The sequence below is a fragment of the Canis lupus genome, chromosome 8 (genome assembly GCF_048164855.1).
Source record: "Canis lupus baileyi chromosome 8, mCanLup2.hap1, whole genome shotgun sequence".
Lineage (NCBI taxonomy): Eukaryota > Metazoa > Chordata > Mammalia > Carnivora > Canidae > Canis > Canis lupus.
In genome coordinates this window covers 70,786,826-70,807,080 of record NC_132845.1, presented here as the reverse complement: position 1 = coordinate 70,807,080, position 20,255 = coordinate 70,786,826, and the positions used below count along the sequence as shown (strand labels likewise).

At 47.5% G+C, this 20,255-nt stretch overlaps 1 protein-coding gene across 6 annotated transcripts in view; it reads right to left on the bottom strand.

Annotated features, from left to right (window-relative positions):
- Window positions 1-20,255, bottom strand: part of HIP1 (huntingtin interacting protein 1) — a 158,037-nt gene that overhangs the window by 10,912 nt on the left and 126,870 nt on the right. For all 6 annotated transcript variants that reach the window (XR_012035925.1, XM_072837424.1, XM_072837425.1 and 3 more), the window contains exons 9-25: window positions 18,590-18,647; window positions 14,677-14,752; window positions 14,432-14,572; window positions 14,028-14,125; window positions 13,605-13,677; window positions 12,771-12,954; window positions 11,990-12,078; window positions 11,288-11,404; window positions 9,404-9,505; window positions 9,031-9,174; window positions 8,427-8,562; window positions 6,538-6,624; window positions 5,942-6,049; window positions 5,725-5,858; window positions 1,588-1,698; window positions 705-763; window positions 268-361 (exon numbers count right to left, since the gene is read on the bottom strand). Coding sequence is in view for 5 of the 6 variants with exons in the window: in XM_072837424.1 (XP_072693525.1) it covers window positions 268-361; window positions 705-763; window positions 1,588-1,698; window positions 5,725-5,858; window positions 5,942-6,049; window positions 6,538-6,624; window positions 8,427-8,562; window positions 9,031-9,174; window positions 9,404-9,505; window positions 11,288-11,404; window positions 11,990-12,078; window positions 12,771-12,954; window positions 13,605-13,677; window positions 14,028-14,125; window positions 14,432-14,572; window positions 14,677-14,752; window positions 18,590-18,647 (1,811 nt within the window). In the remaining variant the exon portion in view is untranslated. The remainder of the gene's footprint in view (window positions 1-267; window positions 362-704; window positions 764-1,587; window positions 1,699-5,724; window positions 5,859-5,941; window positions 6,050-6,537; window positions 6,625-8,426; window positions 8,563-9,030; window positions 9,175-9,403; window positions 9,506-11,287; window positions 11,405-11,989; window positions 12,079-12,770; window positions 12,955-13,604; window positions 13,678-14,027; window positions 14,126-14,431; window positions 14,573-14,676; window positions 14,753-18,589; window positions 18,648-20,255) is intronic.

The window sequence follows — 20,255 nt, the reverse complement described above, 5'->3', positions numbered from 1 at the left end:
TTCTGATGATGTCGCCTAGGTTAATGACCCTGCAGCTGGAGACTCAGGCTGACTGTCCCCCTGGGGACCTGGCAGTTGCCCCCCACTTCTTCCCCAGGGCATCTGCACTCAGCCATGAGTGGTGGATGTGCCCTCAGATGGATACACGGGACAAGATGACAGCCCCTGTGGATTTCGCTGAATGTAGATGAGTGTACTGAGCAGATGTAGCCCTTCTGTGAATGGGGAGTCTGTGAATGATGTCCAGGGGCCCTCATCCATGCTTACCCGGCCACTCTCCACTATTTCTCTCTGGAGATCCTTAGAGGCCACAATCAGGACCTGAATGGCTTGCATTAGGCTCGTACAGGAACCAAGGATCCTGGGTGGGGGAAAAAAAGTCAGGGACCAAGAACAGTGAAGGAGTCTGTTCTCTTTCTCATGTCTAAACACAGGCAAACTTCGGATCAGAAGGGCGGTGGGGGAATACATCTCCATACAAAGGCATGTGAGGAAGGAGACTTGGCTGGGGACAGTTATGTGATGCTTCTTGGGGTTTCTTTTCCCCTAAAATGCAATGGCAATATTACCATCAAGATAATATTGACAACTACACAGACTTAGATGTTGCCTGTGGTTGCTAATGTTCTATTCTAGTTGGTATAATCCACTGCAGGAGAGACTCAACCTAATCACCTAAGTGCCATCATGCTGCTCAGACTAACCTTTCATTCACCTCCAATTTGACTCCTGTGTCTCCAGCTCGGGATTTGCTGAGCATCTCCTGTTAAAAAGAAGCAGGTTTTCTCAGTGCATCATGGCTACTGAGGGCTCACGGGCATCCTGATATACTCTGTGTCCAGCTTCCTGTTGTAGCTGAGAAACCCAAACCCAGAAGGGCCAATCCACAACCTGGTGAGTTGAGAAACGAATCCAGGCTTCTGATCCCTTCAGTGGGAAGCAGCCCCTGCAGACTGGCTCTACTGTCCACTGAGGAGGGTCTGTCTCAACATGCTGGCTCCCAGGCTGATGAGTGCAGAACTGTTAGAGCTATGGCACCCCACTAACAGGGGGCAGCTGCTACCAGTGAGTACCTGATCAGCAGGTACTCATGCCAAGATGGGCAGCCAGAGTCTTCCACCAAAGGAGCCATATGTGACTTTCCCAATGCCACTCCCTCAACTCAGCTTTTCCCTGAGACCATCATGTCTGTTGATTTTACGGGTACCTGGCACTAAGTAAGATAAATGTGCATTATCTCTTACAACATCCCTCTGAGGCAAGTACTATTACTCCTGCCATCATGTAGAAATGGAAACTTGGTGAGCTTAATGGAATGGCCTACCCAAGTCATAGGACCAGCAAGCAGTCAGTCTGGAACTGTGACAGAGGATGGCCTGACACTAAAGGAGGTGAGAGGCTTCTCATCTTCTATTCCTCAGGGACCCTGGTGAGTCTGGGTTTTGGCTGGTCTTACAGGGGGCCTCTGTAGCCTTAATGAACAATTTAGATACATCCAGGGGGGGCAATGTCACTATTGACAAAGTCAAGAAGCTATAAGAAGCTATAAGAGCCTTGCCCTAAGAAACATGGCAAATACCTCCATACCTCGATTCTGGCCGTAGCAGTTTCAATGGCAGCCGAAGTGGCAGCCATCTCCTTGTCCACCAGGTCCCCCAGCTCCTCCTGTTTGATGTCTAGGCCTCTGGGCCGGAGCTCCTGTGAACAGCATCATCACAAAGGCTGCAATGACTCTTTGATCTCTTCTCTATTCTCCTGTGGCAGAGGTAGGAGAAGAGGGCCCTGCCACATAACACACTTCTGGAACCCATAGAGGGGTCTCCTGTGCAGGCCTTGTCTAGAACTTGCTACTGCGTGAACCCCAGAACCTCATGCTCCAGCCTCCTCTGACTCTCACTGAGAAACCCTTTCCTTCTAGAAAGCCATCCCTGCCTTCTAGAAAGCCCCCACAAGGCCATTCAGTTGCAGCTGCTTAGACTTTGACCCCACAGCTGCAATATATTGTATTTGTGGCTTAGGAGGTATTTTATTTTATTTTATTATTTTATTTTATTTATTTTATGATGTATTTATTTATTTGAATATTTGAGAGAGAGCAAGAGTGGGAGGGGCATAGGGAGAGGGAGAGAGATCCTGAAGTAGACCCCATGTTGAGTGCAGAGTCTGATGCAGGGCTTGAGGTCATGACCTTGAGATCACGACCTGAGCCAAAACTAAGAGTTAGAAGCTCAACTGACTGTGTCACCCAGGTGACCCTTGGGAGGTTTTTAAAAAAAATCTTCAAATGTGGGTGATGTCTTCCAACTAGACATTCTGCCTCTTACTTAACTTTGCATCCACAGTGATCATATGAGGCAGTTACTGGTCCTGTTCTACAGATGGGAAGCCAAGGTTCAGAGAGGTCAAATGTCTTGACCCTAGACACTCTGCTAATGAATGGCAGAGCAGGGATTTGAACTCAGGGCTGACAGCAAAGCCTGTGAATTCTGAAAATATTATCTGTTATATCTACAAAGTATAAAACAGATTTGATTTAAAGAATAAGAACAATGGCCCATGGATCTACCACTGACTTCAGGAATAGCTTAAGAAACATTATCAGTACCTTTAAAATCTCCTTTGTATTCCACCCTAATGCCATCTCCTCCCTGCTCCCCACCTCAAGATAAACACAGAATTCAGGAGAATGCTTACTGTGTCTTTTTAAAAAACTCCATACAAATACATCCTTAAACAGTATAACATTATGTACATATGTTTTGACCTTTATTTACTTATTTTAAAGATCTTTTATTTATTTTACCAAAAGAGTCTTAAGCAGACTCCACATTGAGCGCAGAGCCTGATGCAGGACTTGATTTATGACCTGAGCTGAAACCAAGAGTTGGATGCTTAACCCACTGAACCACCCAGGCGCCTGTTTTGATTTTTATTTAAAAGGGAACCTAGGGGCAGCCCCAGTGGCGCAGCGGTTTAGTGCTGCCTGCAGCCCAGGGTGTGATCCTGGAGACCCTGGATTGAGTCCCATGTCAGGCTCTCTGTATGGTGCCTGCTTCTCCCTCTGCCTGTGTCTCTGCCTCTCTCTCTCTCTCTCTCTCTCTCTCTCGGTCTCTATGAATAAATAAATAAAATCTTTAAAAAAAAATAAAAGGGAACCTAGAGCTATGGCACCCCACCAACAGCGGGTGCCTGGGTGGCTCAGTGAGTTGAGCATTTGCCTTTGACTCAGGTCATGATTCTGGGGTCCTGGGATCTCCCCACATTGGGCTCTCTGCTCAGCAGGAGCCTGCTTCTCCCTCTCTTCCCCACTTGTGCTCTCTATCTCTGTCTCTTTCTCTCAAATAAAGAAATAAAATCTTAAAAAAGATAAAAAATAAAAATAAAAGGAGTCCTAACTGTATACACTTTTCCTAGGACTTGCTTGTTTACTCAGCAGTCCATGTGTGAGATTCATCCTGGAACGTGGTTCAGTGGTTGTTTTTCAAATATATCTAGTTACTTTTGGAAATATCTTAGTCCTTTGTCACACTTATAAAATACCTTTTAAAAAGTTCTTTAACATGTCAAATACATTTATGGCGAACTTATGTGTCTTATCTGTGAAAGTTCTTTGGGGTTTAGATACAAAGTATATCCTTTCAGAGACCACTTGGATCTGCTTCTACTAAGGTACCTGGGCCCCTAACAACCTTACTACTGTAATTTTCTGTTTGGGTTTTTTCAGGCCACACAGATAGTAGATATAGATTTTGAACCCATGGACAGGTGGCTTGTAGTTAGAAATTCCCTAGCCAGCCGTGTTTCCTCCTTTCTTCCCCTATAACCAAGGTTGAGACAAGATCTTTCCAACAGAGTAGGCTTTTCCCCCATTCACTAGGGGTGTGACCTTTTGGAATTGTGTTTTGGGGAGGAAATCTCTGTATTCCAAACTTCTATGCTACTTGGGCCTAGGTTTTGTTTCTTAATTCTCTTCTATGTGTACGGCCAATTAAAATCCAAGCTCTAGGCCAAGAGATGAACAAACACTGGCTCCTGCACCCTTTTGGTGTCTGATTCTGAGAATTTCCTTTAGTTTTCTGCCAGTGCAGATTCAATTAACATTTTTTCCCCCAAATTTTATTTGGCATTTTCTATGTCCTGTCTTGGGAAGAGCTTCTAAACATCTGGTCAGTCCTATTGATAGAAAGGAAATGCACCAGGATCTTCCTCTCACACTTTGCTTTTTAAAATTAATTTGATTCTTTTGTTTATTATTATTTAAAGATTTTTATTTATTTATTCATGACAGAGAGAGAGAGAGAGGCAGGGACACAGGCAGAGGGAGAAGCAGGCTCCATGTAGGGAGCCTGACGTGGGACTTGATCCCAGGTCTCCAGGATCATACCCCAGGCTGAAGGCGGCGCCAAACCACTGGGCCATCGGGGCTGCCCAATTAATTTGATTCTTATTTCCTCATCTCATGGCGTCCTACATACTATGTGTGCGTACTGAGACTTGGTTCTGCATGTCCCTGGAGAAGATGCTCTATCTCCAGCAAAAGGCAGACTGTGGTAACACTGCCTAGGCCCCCATCAGCAATTTAATAACACTAAAATATCACCAGGATCATGTCATTCTATTGAAAGAAAGGTTACCAATTCACCATTACCCAAAGTCTTCCTTTATTCAGACATTGACGATTCCCTACCTCATTGCCCTCTTCTCCCCAGTATGAACCTTCCTCCCCTTCTGATTTTTTTTTATCTGCTTTGCTCTCTATGTGCATATTCTATTAATTAAACATCTGCTGGGTGTTAACCACCTGCCAGATACCACACCAGGGACAGAGGGAACAACGTGAATAAGGTATGGGCTCTGTCTTTGAGGACTCACAAGGGAGAGAGACAGGCAGGCAGCTATACTGCAGTGCTAGCCACCAACATCACAAGGTGAAGGTGGTGGGTGGGAGGGATCTAGATGAATAAGGGCCAGACTGTGACGGTCCTTGGCTATCACATTACATAATTTGATTTTTGTTATCAAATGAGAAATCCTAATCAGATCTGTTTTTGGAAGAGATCAGAAGAAAAAGAGGCCAAAGGCAGAAAAACTAATCAGAAAGTTGTTTTAAGAGTTCAGATGAGGGATGATGAAAATCTGAACTATGGCCCTGATCCCTTCCTTCCTTGGACTTAATATTATTTATGACCCATTTTTGGAATTAAGTAAATATTGCCTTGTACTTAACTCTTCAAACAGAGCTGATTACTACTCTCATCCTACTATATAGAAATGAGTGATTTCCTTATTTTCCTTTCCCATAGAGACAATGTCTTGTTGGTCTCTGTCCAACCACATCTGGCACATTGCCCATCATGTACGACATACTCACTGCATCTTTATTAAATCAATAAATACACTGTTACCTCCACATGAGATGTTAACCTGTTCAATCAGATACAAATCCTGGAAAAACAGGGAAACTATGCTTACTCTTCTTTGATACTGCTTAGCCTAGTAACGAACACACAGTAGGTCCTCTATGCATGGCCAATGCATGAGCTACAACTGGAAAGTTGTTCAGGGGATCAGATTTTTCATTGCCAGCTCTCACTTTCTTGAGCCAAGTGGAAAGCGCAGAAAGAACTGGCTTAGGCCATCTAAGAGATCACCAGCACTCATCCCCAAGAACCACTGTAACTTCTACCCCCCCGCCCCCTCCCCCGCTAGTAACATAGCTCCTACCTCGGCAATAGTGGATATCTTGTTAAGGCAGCTCTTCACGGCTGTACTGTCATTCTCCTGCGTTCCTTCTTCCTCCAGGAAAGCCAGATAGAGGAGGATTTCCTTGCCAAACTGCTTGCAGGCCTCGGCCAGTGCTGGAGATGCAAGGTAACCAAGACTTTTGAAGGCCCTCTGCTCCCCCTACTTTCCAGACCAGTCCCCCAGCCATGGTACTCACAGTCGGCAGGCTCCGGCGGGGCTCGAAGGCAGGTGGTGCTCACGTGAGCCATGGTGTCACTGGTCAAGTGAGCAAGGAGGGTTACCGAGTGGAGAAGCCCACTGACATCTGCCAGGAGTTTAAAGGAGGTTGCTCAGGGCTGTTGAGGGGTGTTCTCTTTCTCTCCCTACCTCCTTCCCTGCTTTACGGATTACACACACCTCTTTTCTCTTTCTTTCTTTCTTTCTTTCTTTCTTTCTTTCTTTCTTTCTTTCTTTCTTTCTTTCTCTTTCTTTCTTTCTTTTCTTTTCTTTTTTCTTTTTTTTTTAAGATTTTATTTATTTAATCATGAGACAGAGAGAGAGAGAGAGAGAGACAGAGACATAGGCAGAGGGAGAAGCAGTTTCCTTGCAGGGAGCCCGATGCGGGACTTGATCCCAGGACCCCAGGATCATGCCCTGAGCCAAAGGCAGATGCTCAACCACTGAGCCACCCAGGCGTCCCACACATACCCCTTTCTTCGTGCACAGGAACCCGTTGTTACCTCCACATGCAAGCATTTCTGAATGCTGCCCAGCTGTCACTAAGCGAAAGACCCTATCCTGCACCTTTCTTACCTTCTGGGCAGGCCAGATAGCGGCTCCAGCTTTCTTCCAGTTGCTCGATGCAGCTGGAAACAGACTTGACCTTGGAGAGAAGATGATCTGTGAGAGGGGAGATAGGGCAAAGTCAGAGCCAGAGTTGTCAAACTCATTTTATTCCTATGAGGTTAAGCCATGTGATGGATGAGCCTACCTAGTGAGTGGCCTCAGCTCTGCAGGAGCTGCCCTAAGATGGGGGGGTGGAGGAAAGAGGGTTACTATGCTTGTACAGGACTCTCCTACTGTAGCTTCAAAAGCTGAGCTTCTGAACCCAATAAGTCCCTTAGCCAAGAAATAGGGCAAACCACATCAGCAGCCTTAGAGTCAGCCTCTCCTTTCTCCTGTCTGCTTGCCCAATCAAATCCAGGCCTTCCTGGTAAGACTTTCAAGGACCTTGAAAGTCTCATTAATCTTGAACCCAGACCCTTGGCTCCATGGGCCAATCTGTGCTCATGCTGTGCATACCACATAGCCATTCCCACTCTGTGCCTCTGGATGCAGGTCCACAGAGATTGTTGCATAAGAGTTAAAGTATGAGTGCTCATGTCACACTGCATAGGTGTGGCTCCTGGCTCCCCCCTCACTGGTTATGATCTCAGGCCATCCATGCCTGCTTCCTCATCTGAAAACAGAGGGGCAGTACCACCTCACAGCACTATTGTGAGAATTAGCTGGGTGGAGGTGTGTGGAGCACTTAAAATGGTGGCTGGCACACTGCGAGCCACTCAGTTAGGTGAGCAGTTTGTGTATTATCCCCTGCGGTTCTTTCCCTCCACTGGCTCATGTCCATCATCTTCCTTCAAAGCCCAGCTTTGGGAGAAAGTCTCTCCTCAGAATCCACCCACAGTTGCCCCATTTCCTGGCATTCCCTCAGTAACTGGGTACTTAGTGTACTCCTTCTCTAACTGCTGGGTTTCCTTACAGACGGGTTCCCTCCTGAATAAGATAGAACAGTCCTTGCTGTAGACGTCACCAAATGGAGACATTTCTTTCTTTTCTTTTCTTTTTAAGATTTATTTATTTGAGAGAAAGAGAGAGACAGCGTGCATGAATGTGGAAGGAGCAGTGGGGGAGAGAGAGAGAATATCTCAAGCAGACTCCATGCTGAGTGCAGAGCAGAGCCTGATGCAGGGCTTGATCCCAGGACCCTGAGATCATGACCTGAGCTGAAATCAAGAGTCAGATGCTCAACTGATTGAGCCACCCAGGCATCCCATAGACATTTTTATTTGATTATGAAGACTGACTCTTGGTTGTTTCCTTGCATCTGCCTTGTCCTCAGTGGCCCTCTTGTAGCTACACCCATGATTTCACCAATGCCCTGGGCCTGGATGCTTTGCCACCTCTGAAGTCCCTCCTCATCCACAGGGCTTCTCTGGCTCCAGCCACTGCCCCACCTTAGGCCTCTGGAACATGCAGACTGGGCCCTGTTCATGCCTGAGACTGCATGGGTATTCTCAATGTTTCTGCCCCGCCACATTTCATGATGCTCCCCGTGTGGGCCTGAAGCTCCTGTGCAACCATCTCTTCATTCAGATATTTTCCTGTTCAGAGAGACACAGGGCCGTCTGCTCCTCCTCCCCCTGATGCTTGGAGTTGTTATCAGGGCTCTGCTCCCAGTGAGTTTCATCAGCATAACCTGCTGCATGGAGCAGTGGTATCACATCCACTTCAGAAAGTACTATTGCCCAGCCCCTGGGCCACAGAGCTACCGGCTGAACTGATCTTAGGGTGGAGCCTGGGTATTGCCAGGCAACCCTGACCTGCTCAGGCTGAGGACACCTGAGCTCAGTGTCACTTGGGATTCCATGTCAACACTGAACACTGAATTCGCACCTGTGAGCAGACCGGGGTGGGGAGGGTACCTGCAGATCCGGCACAGCTGATTAGAGTAGGTTCCTCGAGCTTCCGCAGGGCCTCCCGTACCACCTGTTCTGCAGCCTTCCTCGACTCCGCCAAAAGCATTCTTCGTTGGTCTTTGGCAAGCTGGCACTCTGATTCCTAGAAATGGTCCAGGGAGGTGAGAATCTGACACGGACCCCATCAGGAGCCTTTGGGAAGCATCCACTTTGATGTAGCTGGGATTCCTGGCATCTTAACTCAAGCTATTGCTAATGAAGCCTAAGCCGGTCCATCTGACACAGAAAACAACTCCTTTACTTTGTGGATGTGCACAAGTGTGTGACACTGGAAGCTACAGGGACAGATGTGCTGTAACCCGTTCTCTGTGCTCATAGACAATGTCAGGCATAGCTCTTCTCATGTGAAAAAGAGGCAGCTTTGCTCTGTGGCTGACACGGAGCATGCTGGCGTTTGGAGCTATGGTTACAGAATGCCTTCACCATCGGCCAGTGGCCCCACCTGCTTTCACGGACTGTCCCTGCCCCACCCCATCTCCATGAATACATCATTGAGGCCCATGGCTGTGAGCCCAGAACTGGTCATCTGGAGCGGGCATCCGTCACTTACCTTTGCACTGGTCAGTTCCCGCCGGGTGTGTTCTAGCTGTTCCTGAAGAGCTGCTAATTCCTCCTCCCGACGAGCCACGGCATGTGCCAAGCTGCCCCTTTCCTTCTCTAGTTCAGCGATCTGGGCTGCCCACTTTGCCTCTGACTGCAGTGTCAACCATGTTATAGAGGGAGAATTAAACGATCTACTTCCCAGGAGTCTAGACCCACCAGCAGGCCACTTGGACAGAATAGGAGGTGGTACCTCTAAGCTGCCACCTTTATTCCCCCAAGCACACTCTAAGCACAGATAGGACCAGGTTGGGGCTGGATGCCAGGTGATAGCAGGACCAAAAGCTAGAGGGGAAAAAACAAGGACGAGGGGTTATGCTAACCTGGGCAGAAGTTTCCAGGCTGCCTTGGACAATCTGGAGTTCCTGTTTGCTGGTGGCAAGTTCTTGCTTCAAGCTCTCTAGTACTTCCGTCTGTTCTTGAGTCTGAAAAAGAGGAAAAACAGGAGCACTCTGATTTGGGCGGTGGCTGCAATGGATAAGCACATATAAAAATCCCCTGGGTGGCTCAGTGGTTGAGCGTCTGCCTTTGGCTCAGGTCATGATTCCGGGGGTCCTGGGATTGAGTCCTGCAAAGGGAGCCTGCTTCTCCCTCTGCCTATGTCTCTGCCTCTCTGTGTGTGTCTCTTGTGAATAAATGAATTTTAAAAATCTTTAAAAAATCCCCAAGCTATAGGGGGCGCCCAGCTGGCTCAGTCGGTAGGGCATGCAACACTTGATCTTGGGAGTCATGAGTTCGAGCCCCATGTTGGCTGCAAGGATTACTTAAAAATAAAATCTTAAAAAAAAAAAATCCCCAACCTATCAATGGGAGATTTGTGTACTTTCTTGTATGCAAGGTTGGATGCACCCAGCAAAAAGTGGGTGGGAGTAGGTGAGAGCCCAAAGTATTCCAGAAAGTGGCTAAGTGGAATGTCAAGGAGAAAATTTTAGGGACATTTCCTAAATGTCATGTTTCAGCTTATAATACTAACTAAAATAGAACTAAACCTCTTTTCTTATAGAAAATGTTTTTTATTTTTTAAATTAAAGTATAATTAACACAGAACTGGATCTTTTTTTTTTCCTTTTCAGAACTGGATCTTTAATTCAGACACCAAAACCTGGTATATTGCTGAATCTAATCATCTTGAAACAATTCTCTTTCTTGGATTTCTTTAGTATGTGGTATTTTTCAAAAAGCAGGTTGCAATCCACTAAAATTCACAGCTAGGGGGATCCCTGGGTGGCTCGGCGGTTTGGTGCCTGCCTTCGGCCCAGGGCGTGATCCTGGAGTCCCGGGATCGTGTCCCACATCGGGTTCCCTGCATGGAGCCTGCTTCTCCCTCTGCCTGTGTCTCTCCCTCTCTCTCTCTGTGTATCTCTCATGAATAAATAAATAAAATCTTAAAAAAAATAAAATTCACAGCTAATATTTTGAAAAAATGAAATAAACAGGGGTGTGTCAGGGTGGCAAAGTAGGTTGAGCATCCCACTCTTGGTTTGGGCTCAAGTCATGATCTCAGGATTGTGAGAAGGAGCCCTGCGTCGGGTTCCATACTCAGCTCAGAGTCTGCTGAAGACTCTCTCCCTCTGCCCCTGCCCTCACCTCTGTAAAATAAGTAAATCTTTAAAAAATATATAAATATAAAAATTTTTAAAAATGAAATAAAAAGCAAAAAAAAAAAAAAAGTATCCAAAAGCATCCACATAGTAGGGATGAGTATTGCTGCTGTGTGAAACTTTTTATTTCCATTAAATAGACTGTATTTCTTCCTCTGAGTCAAAGAAAAGCATGAAAGCCACTATCCTTAAGTGTAATGCATTCAGTTTTCTCCATCTGACTGTCTTACTGCAACAGGACCTGTCTGCCAATCCCACTCCAATTTTGGGGGGTTCTCTTGGCCACAAGTCCTCATAAATGTTAGCATCTCTCTCTGATATCCAGAGCCAAAACTACTTCCCTCAACTGTCCTAGACTCACCCTTGGCAAGCCTCTCCTGATGCACCTGCTCAGCTGGAGCCCCGTTATCACACCATGCCTCTAACCCTTTTTGTATCGGGCACCATGTCCTGTGCCTCATGCTTCACATAGCACGCTCACAGAGCTCTAATCCACAAGGCTGCCCATGGATGAAAGACAAGATCTTTCCACCTGGGCAGTGCCCCAGGCCCACCTCCAACTTGGGCATACCCCTTCCTCATTCCCCACACACTTCTTCCCCTCACCTTCCGCTGTGCCTGGTCACTTATGCGCTGGAAAGAGTCTTCTAGTTCTTTTTTCTCTCGTTCCAAATCCGCCTGGGCTTGCCTGGCCACGGACACCTGTTTGGTCACCTCTGCATTCTATAAGGGAAAAACAGTGTCTTGAACTGGCTTATCTCAGGATTAACAGCTCAGGGACATCTCTCTTCTAGAACAAATGACAGCATTCAGATAGCTGAACACAGAAATCACTTTTATACCCAGAGAGAAGCCAGAATAAAGCTGTCATCCTCAGGTACTCGGCACTCAAGTATTTAGAAAATAGGGGCAATTGGGTGGGGCAGACCATTAAGCATCTGACTCTTGATTTTGACTCAGTTCATGATTTCAACATCGTGGGATCAAGCCCCACATTGGGCTCTGCACTGGGCGTGGCACCTGCCTGGGATTCTATCCCTCTCCCTCTTCCCCTCCCCCCCCCACTCGATGTCTCTCTAAAAATACATAGATAAATACATAAATAAAAGAATAATAAAGACGGGGATAATCCAATCAGGGCTGGCATCGAAAGTAGAGTTCAAGACATGGAAGGCAAGCGAGCCTGAAGAGCAGTGGTTTCTGTGAAGGGATGGTGACCCATGCAGAACTGGTGGGGAACGGAGTAGCTGTCTCACTGGCATGGGGATGGTGCAGGGTGCAGGGCAGGAGGTGGGTGGAGGGGCCTACCTTCCGCAGCAGGTCAGCATGGTTCTGTACCAGCTCACTATACTTTTCCTTTAGCTTGCTGTACCTCTGTTCGTTGGCTTGGGCTCTCCCTGTATTGTCAAGAGCCAAGATGAGCAGTCTACCCTCCACTGGGACCCCATGCCTGCCTTTCCACAAGCCAGAGTCCCTAGAACATCCTTCTTGCTTTTCACAAATGCATACACGTTCTTCTCCCTGGAAAGTCCTACTGAAATAAACTCCTCTGGGAAGCTGTCTTAAAAAAAAAAAAAAAAAAAAGGAAAAAAGAAAAAGAAGGGCACCTGGGTGGCTCAGTGATTGCACGTCTGCCTTTAGCTCAGGGTGTGATCCCAGGGTCTTGGGATCTAGTCCTGCATCGAGCTCCCTGTGAGGAACCTGCTCCTCCTTCTGCCTATGCCTCTGCCTCTCACAAATAAAGAAATAAAATCTTTAAAAAATTTTTAAAAATTTAAAAAATAAAAAGAATCCACTGAATTCAGATCACTGCATTGATTTGCACCTCCTGAGTGTGAGTGTGTGCACGTGGCATTTGCTTCATCAGTGTTTTTGGATTCTATGTCGAGTTTCTCTTAGGCTGTCTCTCCTTCGGACACCCCGTCCCCCAGGCAGGCACCCCACTGCCACCTCCCAGTTCCTGTCCCCATATCCTGAGTAGTGCTGCTCCTGGGGCTCTCCACCTGCTGGGCTCTCACCTCTGGGGCCCAGCTGCATCCTTCGCCCGACTCTAACATTCCCACCCTCAGCCCCAGCCCCACGGACTCACTTTCTATCTCTGTCAGGCTCCGCTGGGCCTTCTCCGTGTCTTCCCGCTTCTTCTTGAGCTCGTCTAGCTCGGCCCGGAGAAACTCGCTGTCATCAGCTGCCTGCTGCCGCAGATGCCGCTGCTCTGCCAACTCGGCCTCCAGCTCACTGACCCGGCCCTTCAACTGCAGCACAGCCCGCTGGCTCTGTGGGACGGACTCACCAGTGAGCCCCAGTGCTGTGCCTCTGGGCTTGGCTGGGCTGGGCAGGAGAAGCACGTCCTCCCAGGCTTCCAGCCCTGACCTAATAAACACCTGTGCTTGCCTAACAAACCACTCCCACGGCTTATGAGAGTTGAAGCGCCTGGTCATTCTAAGCCACCTGGCTCACAACAGGGTGACAGCAGGGGAATGCTGGTCCTGTTACAGCGGCCTGCAAGCAGTCCTGGGCGAGCTGGCATGAGGGAGGTGACATTCGCCTGTCCTAGTGAGTGAAGCCTCTGGCCAGCTGCAGGCCCGAGGTGCAGGCCTATGTACCACCCCAGACACGGCAAACCGCCTTGAGTTACACATCAAACCTTCCAATCACCATGGGAGGAGGACAGGCCTTTCTCACCATTCATCGGCTTCACGGCCAGCTGGAAATGATGGTTATCTCCAAGTACCACAGGGACACGGGGCTTGGCTTAAAAGTTATTCTCACGGTAGGAACAATGGAAATGCAGACCACAGGAGGACCAGGACTACTAATGAGCCCCCACCTTAAAATGTGGTCCAACAAGTGTTGGGAAGCCAATTTAATATGAATATGTCATATCGTGGCGAAGCCCAGAACCAGATTAGCCCTTGCCTCATACCTCAGTCTTCATGCTCCCCAGCTGTGCCTTCAGCTCAGTGACATCCCTGTACAGTTGACCAATTAAGTGATCCCTGGGGACAGAAGAACAAGGCTGCTTTCACCAGGCTTCCAGCTCTTTCCTTCTAAAGGCGAGCTGGGAGATCAGGGGAGGAAGTTAAAAGCTGGTGTTCATTTGGGGAAAGTTCTTTGAAATTCCATAAATTATATGCTAAGACCCTCCGTGTTACCAGATTATCACATCCCCAGATTATCTTGGCCTCATCTGATCTCCCTCTGGGATTACAGACACCCATATTTGGGGATCAAGACACTTCTCTTCCTCAGGGCCCAAGTGTCACGGAGCATCTCGCCAGGTGAGACCAGCCGGACCCTGGCATCATGTAATTTCTGTACCACCTGCCTGCACCCAGCATAGACTCACTTCTCATCCTTGTTCACACCGTTTTGACTGTTGAAATTGAAGGGGTCACTGCTGAACGAGCTGCCAAAGATGTCATCAAACTTGTTGTCAAATAAATTCTGTGTTGACCAAAAAGGAGTGAGGACAAAGTTAGAGATCCAGAGGCTTCTGTGTGGGGGTCAGAGGAGTGACTTTTAATAAGAGGACCCTCTCTTAACTGGGTACAAGTCCATCTCAGGTCCCTCATAGGGATTGTAGCCCAGGGGTTGCTCAGTCTGGGTTAGAAGGTGGTCAAGCTTGGTTACAGCCCAAGGGTGTAGGCCAGATGCTCTCCCATTCTGCGTGTATGGGGCAGCACAACGGGAGGCACGTGGGGCTCGCCACCTGCTGTGACACCTAATCCTCAGGTTCGGGGTTTTCCTCACCTGCTGGGAGGCATCCATGTCCACGAGGTCATCCTTCTCCAATACCGGCTCACTGTCTGGGGATGAGGCCTCAGCTGGGATGACCACCACAGGGCTGATGTGTTCTGATAGCGCAGAGGCCCGTAGGAAGTTGGGTGGGTTCTAAAGACGGAAGACACACCCTCACACTGTGTCACGCCAGGCTTGCAGATCTCTGAGAGCACCCTGGCCCCAGCAGCTCCTATAGTGGAGCCTGGCACGCTTACCTCTGGCAGCTGTGGGATCTGGATGAGCCGCTTGAAATATTGGAGGTTGCTGGAGCGGTAGAACAGATCTTTCAGCCTGAGGGTGGAAAAGAGCCTGAGGGGTGCTGGGCACCACCCGGCTGTCCTGCTGCCTGCCCAGCCCAAGGCGTGGGCTGTCAAGGAGATGACCTCCATGGTGCTGGGCTTCAATTGTGACACTGCAGGGGAGGTTATCTGTAGCCAGTCCTCACTGCAGCGATCAGGAAGGGAGGATTCAAAGGACAGAATCCTCTAGAAGAGTAGATCACTCCATAACAAATTTCTGTATCACTGTAGAATCTACGCTGTTGCCTGGTGGATGTCTCTTCCCAGGAATGTTTGGGTTAGAAGAACGTGAAAATAAATTTACTATGAGGATAAACCACCTAACCGTAGGAATGGGGAGGGGAACTTCATTATGAAAGTAGATCCCTTTTTAATTAATTCACTTTGTTCTGGAGCTACGTGCTAGCTCCCCAGTTGGACTAGAAGCTTCTAGAAGGCACAGACCAGGCCCTGCTGATCTAGGTTTGCCAGAGTACCATGCACAGAGGAATTAACTCATCAAGACTTTGTTGAAGAAAAGCAATCTATTCATACTATGTCCTAATCTTGGGTGGATATGGGAGTGAGGAAACCAAATTTTTTCCTCTTCTTTGGGTCTCCATTTTGAATCAAAACATGGAAGGCTGAGAAAGCGGAGAGCATCAGACAGATTTCCTGAGAGGAAAGAGGATTGTGTGTCTCAGCACCCACTCCCTGCAACACAAAATCTCCTCCAGCTCAGCCCAACAAACTAAACCCCTGGGGTCTCATGACAACCCTCCGACCCCAACGTTGGGACTACCCCTGTGAGGTCACTGGTGCTCCTCCCAAATTCCACGACACTGAGGCCTCAGGTAACTGCCAGATCTATGCAGACGAAAAGTGAGGCGGCTGCTCACTCATAGGAGAGATTTTTATAAGCTAGAAAAAAATTAAAGGAAATAAAATCACCTGACCACACATCCCCCTCTTTCTGGGCTGGAGCCAACAGTAATAGGCTGCATTGCTTTCATAAGCTACTGGAATTTACCATTCCAGGAAATCAGCCCCAGGGCCTGTCTCCTAGGATTTAATAAGTCATTTATTATGGAATAAACATATAAAGGTTTTCAAATGGAATAAGGAACCCGGGAGGCTGGCACAACCCTAAACCTGTTCTCTGACTGCTGTTCAGGAAACAGCAAGAGAAGACTGGGCTTGGGATTTGGCAGCTATGCTTTTTCTCTGTTGTCAGGGATGAAGAAATTAACAGACAAGAGTCAGAACACCTGGGTTCTCCACATCTGCGTTCTCTCACGCCATTCCTTCCTTTCCTATTTTTAAAGACTTTATTTACTTATTTATTCATTCATTCATTCATTCATTCATGAGACACACAGAGAGAGGCAGAGACATAGGCAGAGGGAGAAGCAAGCTCCCTGTGGGGAGCCTGATGAGGGACTCGATCCCAGGACCCTGGGATTGCAACCTGAGCCGAAGGTCAACCACTGAGCCACCCAGGTGTCCCCTCCTTCCCTTCTTCTTGGGCACAAGTCATGAAAGATGAGGTATACTTCTCTTCTTACCCACGATCTTCTTTCCCAAATGCACAGAGTAATTTGCCCCTTAGTCAGATGAGCACTTCTTCTAGACAAGACAGCTAGCTTACTAGCTTAGTGATTTCTCCAAATATTTATGCATAATTGGCTGCTACATATCAGGGGTTAGGGATGAAATAATGGATAGTTAAGCAGAAATGAAGCTGTTCTAAGAACTATGAAAAAAATAAATGAGGTGCGGGGCTACAGGATATGTGGTGGGAGGAGGCAAAGGTGGGGTTGGAGGAACAGGAAATGAAGAAGACCCAACATTTAAATAATAGATTTAAGACTTAAGGCCAGGGCGCCTGGGCGGCTCAGGGGGTGTGTCTGCCTTTGGCTCAGTGCGTGATCCCGGAGTCCTGGGATCGAGTCCTGCATCGGGCTCCCCGAAATAGGGGAGCGAATAGGGGAGAAATAGGGAGCCTGTTTCTTCCTCTGCCTATGTCTCTGCTTCTCTCTCTCATGAATAAATAAATAAAATCTAAAAAAAAAAAAAAAAGATGCCTTTGTGAGGAGGGAACCAAAGATGACCTGGAGCTGGCTAGGCTGGGAGAAGAGCATTCCAAGCAGAGGAAACAGCAAGCACTAAAGGCTCTGACAGAGAAATGAGCTGGGTATGTTCTAGGAACTGGAAAAGGACTCAGTGTGGCAGAAACACTGTAAGCCCTAAAGATGAGATCAGAGATGGCAAGCAGGGTCTTGTAGACCACGGAGAAGAGCTTGGATTTGATTCCTGGTGTAATGAGAAGCTGCTGAAAGGCTCTGAGCAAGGGACTGACGTCTTTACGAGGTTGTTCTATCCCCGGGGAGGGATAGGAGTGCAGGGGGTGGGAGTGGAAGCCCGGCACACCCGCCATATTGGAGGGTCCTGGCGCACAACAATAGTAGCCCGAGAGATGGCAGCTACAATCGGAGCCAAGATATATTTGCAGAACATCTGGGGGAGGACAATGGTGAGTTCTAGATCTCTGGCCTAAATGGAGCATTTACAGAGATGGAAAAGGCCAGGGAGGAAAAAAATTGTTTTGTTGTTGTTGTTGTTGTCGTTTGTTTATTTAGAGAGCAAGCTAGCACATGAGTGGGATGGGGAGAGGGAGAGAGAATCTGAAGCAGACTCTGTGTGTGCTCAGCATGGAGCCCAACATGGGTCTCGATCCCACAATGCCATGATTATAATCCAAGTGGAAACCAAGAGTCGGATGCTCGACCAACTGCACCACCCAGGTGCCCTGGGAGAAAACCCTAGAGCTCAGTTTGAGATGTAAGAGACAACTGAGTATGTGAGACTGGTATTCAGAGGCAAGACGTAGCCAGAGGTACAAATCTGGGTGTTCCTTTTTATGCACACAGTATAAGACTATACATGGTGTGAGAATGTAGGGAGAAGAAATGGAGGATGAAGCCCTGGGCATATAGCAGGTGATGAATGAATGCATGGAATCTCCTTCTTCGACATGCTCATGTGGGTTGTTTTTTTTTTTTTAAGATTTTATTTATTTATGAGAGACACAGAGAGAGAGAGGCAGAGACACAGGCAGAGGGAGCTTGCAGGGAGTCCAATGTGGGACCTGATCCTGGGACTCCAGGATCACACCCTCAGCCAAAGGCAGATGCTCAACTGATGAGCCACCTGGGTATCCCACTCATGTGGGTTTTATGAGAGAACTGATAGCTTAGAACTGATAGCTTCACCAGCCAGTGGTAGGTTTGCTGCCGTACTAGTTATTTTCCTTTGTTGTAGTGCTTTATCATGAAGATACTCTCATTCCTCGATTATTTTATTTTTAAGATTTATTTATTTATTAGAGACACAGAAAGAGAGAGACACACACACACACACACAGGCAGAGGTTAGAGCAGGCTCCAAGCAGGGAGCCCAACGTGGGACTCAATCCCGGGTCTCTAGGATCATGCCCTGGGCTGAAGGCGGCGCTAAACTGCTAAGCCACTAGGGCTGCCCTCGATTATTTTATTTATTTATTTATTTATTTATTTATTTATTTATTTATTTATTTATTTATGAGAGACATAGAGAGAGAGGCAGAGACACAGGTAGAGGGAGAAGCAGACTCCACTCCATGCAGGGAGCCTGACATGGGACTCAATCCCGGGTCTCCAGAATTCCACCCTGGGCTGAAGTTGGTGTTAAACCGCTGAGCCACCAGGGCTGCCCCCTCCTCAATTATTTTAAAGCAAGTGCTCTTGCAAGAATTAATCAAGTTTATACAATTTTTTGGTTTGCCTTCGTTTCTCTCACTTAAGCCACTTACTTCGTGAACTGTTCCATGAAGCGGTCCCGGTGGCCTTGCAAGGTGTCAGCTGGGAGACCTGGGAGAAATTGGGAAAGAGTGAGAGGGAAGAAGATGACCACAGGAGGACCAGGCAAGCCACAGTGGGGCTCCAGAGGGCCAGGACCATCTACCCTGAGGCTTGTGGCCAGCCCAGCCTCAAGCTGCCCCAGAGACAGGTCACCAAGGAGGTCCAGAAAGACCAGCGGTGAGTCTAGGGGCGCTTTCCCTCCAAATCTGTCCTGTTTGTTTCTGGAATGTGAGCCATTCTGGGCACGGTGGGCTGGAAGTTGCATCCCTGACCACAGAAGAAGCCATGGTGACCTGACCAAGCTGCAACACAGACCCCCAGCAGGGGTGGAGGTGTGGCTCTCCCAGAGAGGTATGTTGGATAGGTCCAGCACACATGTTAGTTTGGAAGGGATCCGGAGAGCCTGCCTGAGAGAATGCTTGTCAGAAGGCAAAGACTATAGGGCCACACTCAGGATCTTGGTCCGGGCTCACTCAGTCACGGCCAACGGCATGATGTTGGACAAGCAGCAGCTTCTTAGACCAGCCTCCTCCGCTCTAGAGTAGGTTCCCTGAGGTCCTTTCTCCTCTAAGACTGTATGACTCTGCATACCTCAACAATAGATCACAACTCAGTGATCCTTTTATTTCTTGTTTTATTCCTTAAATGTACATTTTAGTAATTTTTGCATACGTGGTACATTTATTTGGTATACATGGGGAGTATGTATATAACATATGATAATTAAAAATGCCAAGTATACAGTGGATGGCAGTGGCACGTTACCTTGGTGGCCTCTCTCCCAAGAACCCTTAACCCCAGTCCATTCATAAGAAAAGCATCAGACAGACTTATTTGAGGGACACTGTACAAGTGTCCGACCAATTCTTGAAACTGTCAGGGTTGTCAAAAACAAGGAACGTCCAAGAAGCTGTCATAGCCAAGTGGAGCCTAGGGAGACACAATGATGTAATGTGACGCGCCTGTCCTGGATGGGACGTTAGGTAAAAGCCATGGAAATCTGGATAAGGTATGGATTTCAGTTGATAATAACATATCAATACTGGTCCATTCACTGTGACAAGTGTATTGCATTAATGTAAGATATTAATAAAGGGAACAAGGTTCAGGGTATGTGGGCACTTTCTGAATGATCTTTACAACTTTCCTGTAGATTTAAAACTATTCTAAAGTCAAACATTCATTTTTAAACAAGCATATACGGCGTAGGGCAACCACCTTTCTTCTCTTGGGATTCAGTCCTCCCCCTGCTCCTCCCGGTGTGCCCACTTGCTCCAAAAGCCTTCCTAAGGCTTAAACAACCGATCCCCACCTCCCTTCCACCAGATGCTCCTGGATTAACCTGAGTGATGCTGCTTCTTCTTTCCTGCCTAAATAATCAAACCCACTTTTCATCAATGACCACAGTTCTAGAGTATGCCTTTTGCCTCGGTCTCCCAAAATGCATCCTTGTCTCTTTGTCAGGGCCATAAAACCTTGCTAGTATCCATTCATTTATTCATTCATATAATGAATGAATTTATTCATTCATATATTCATTTATAATCCATTCATTATCCATTCTTTGCTCTCCATCATTTGTACGTTCTGCATGTGTATATCCCTCATGGTGAACAC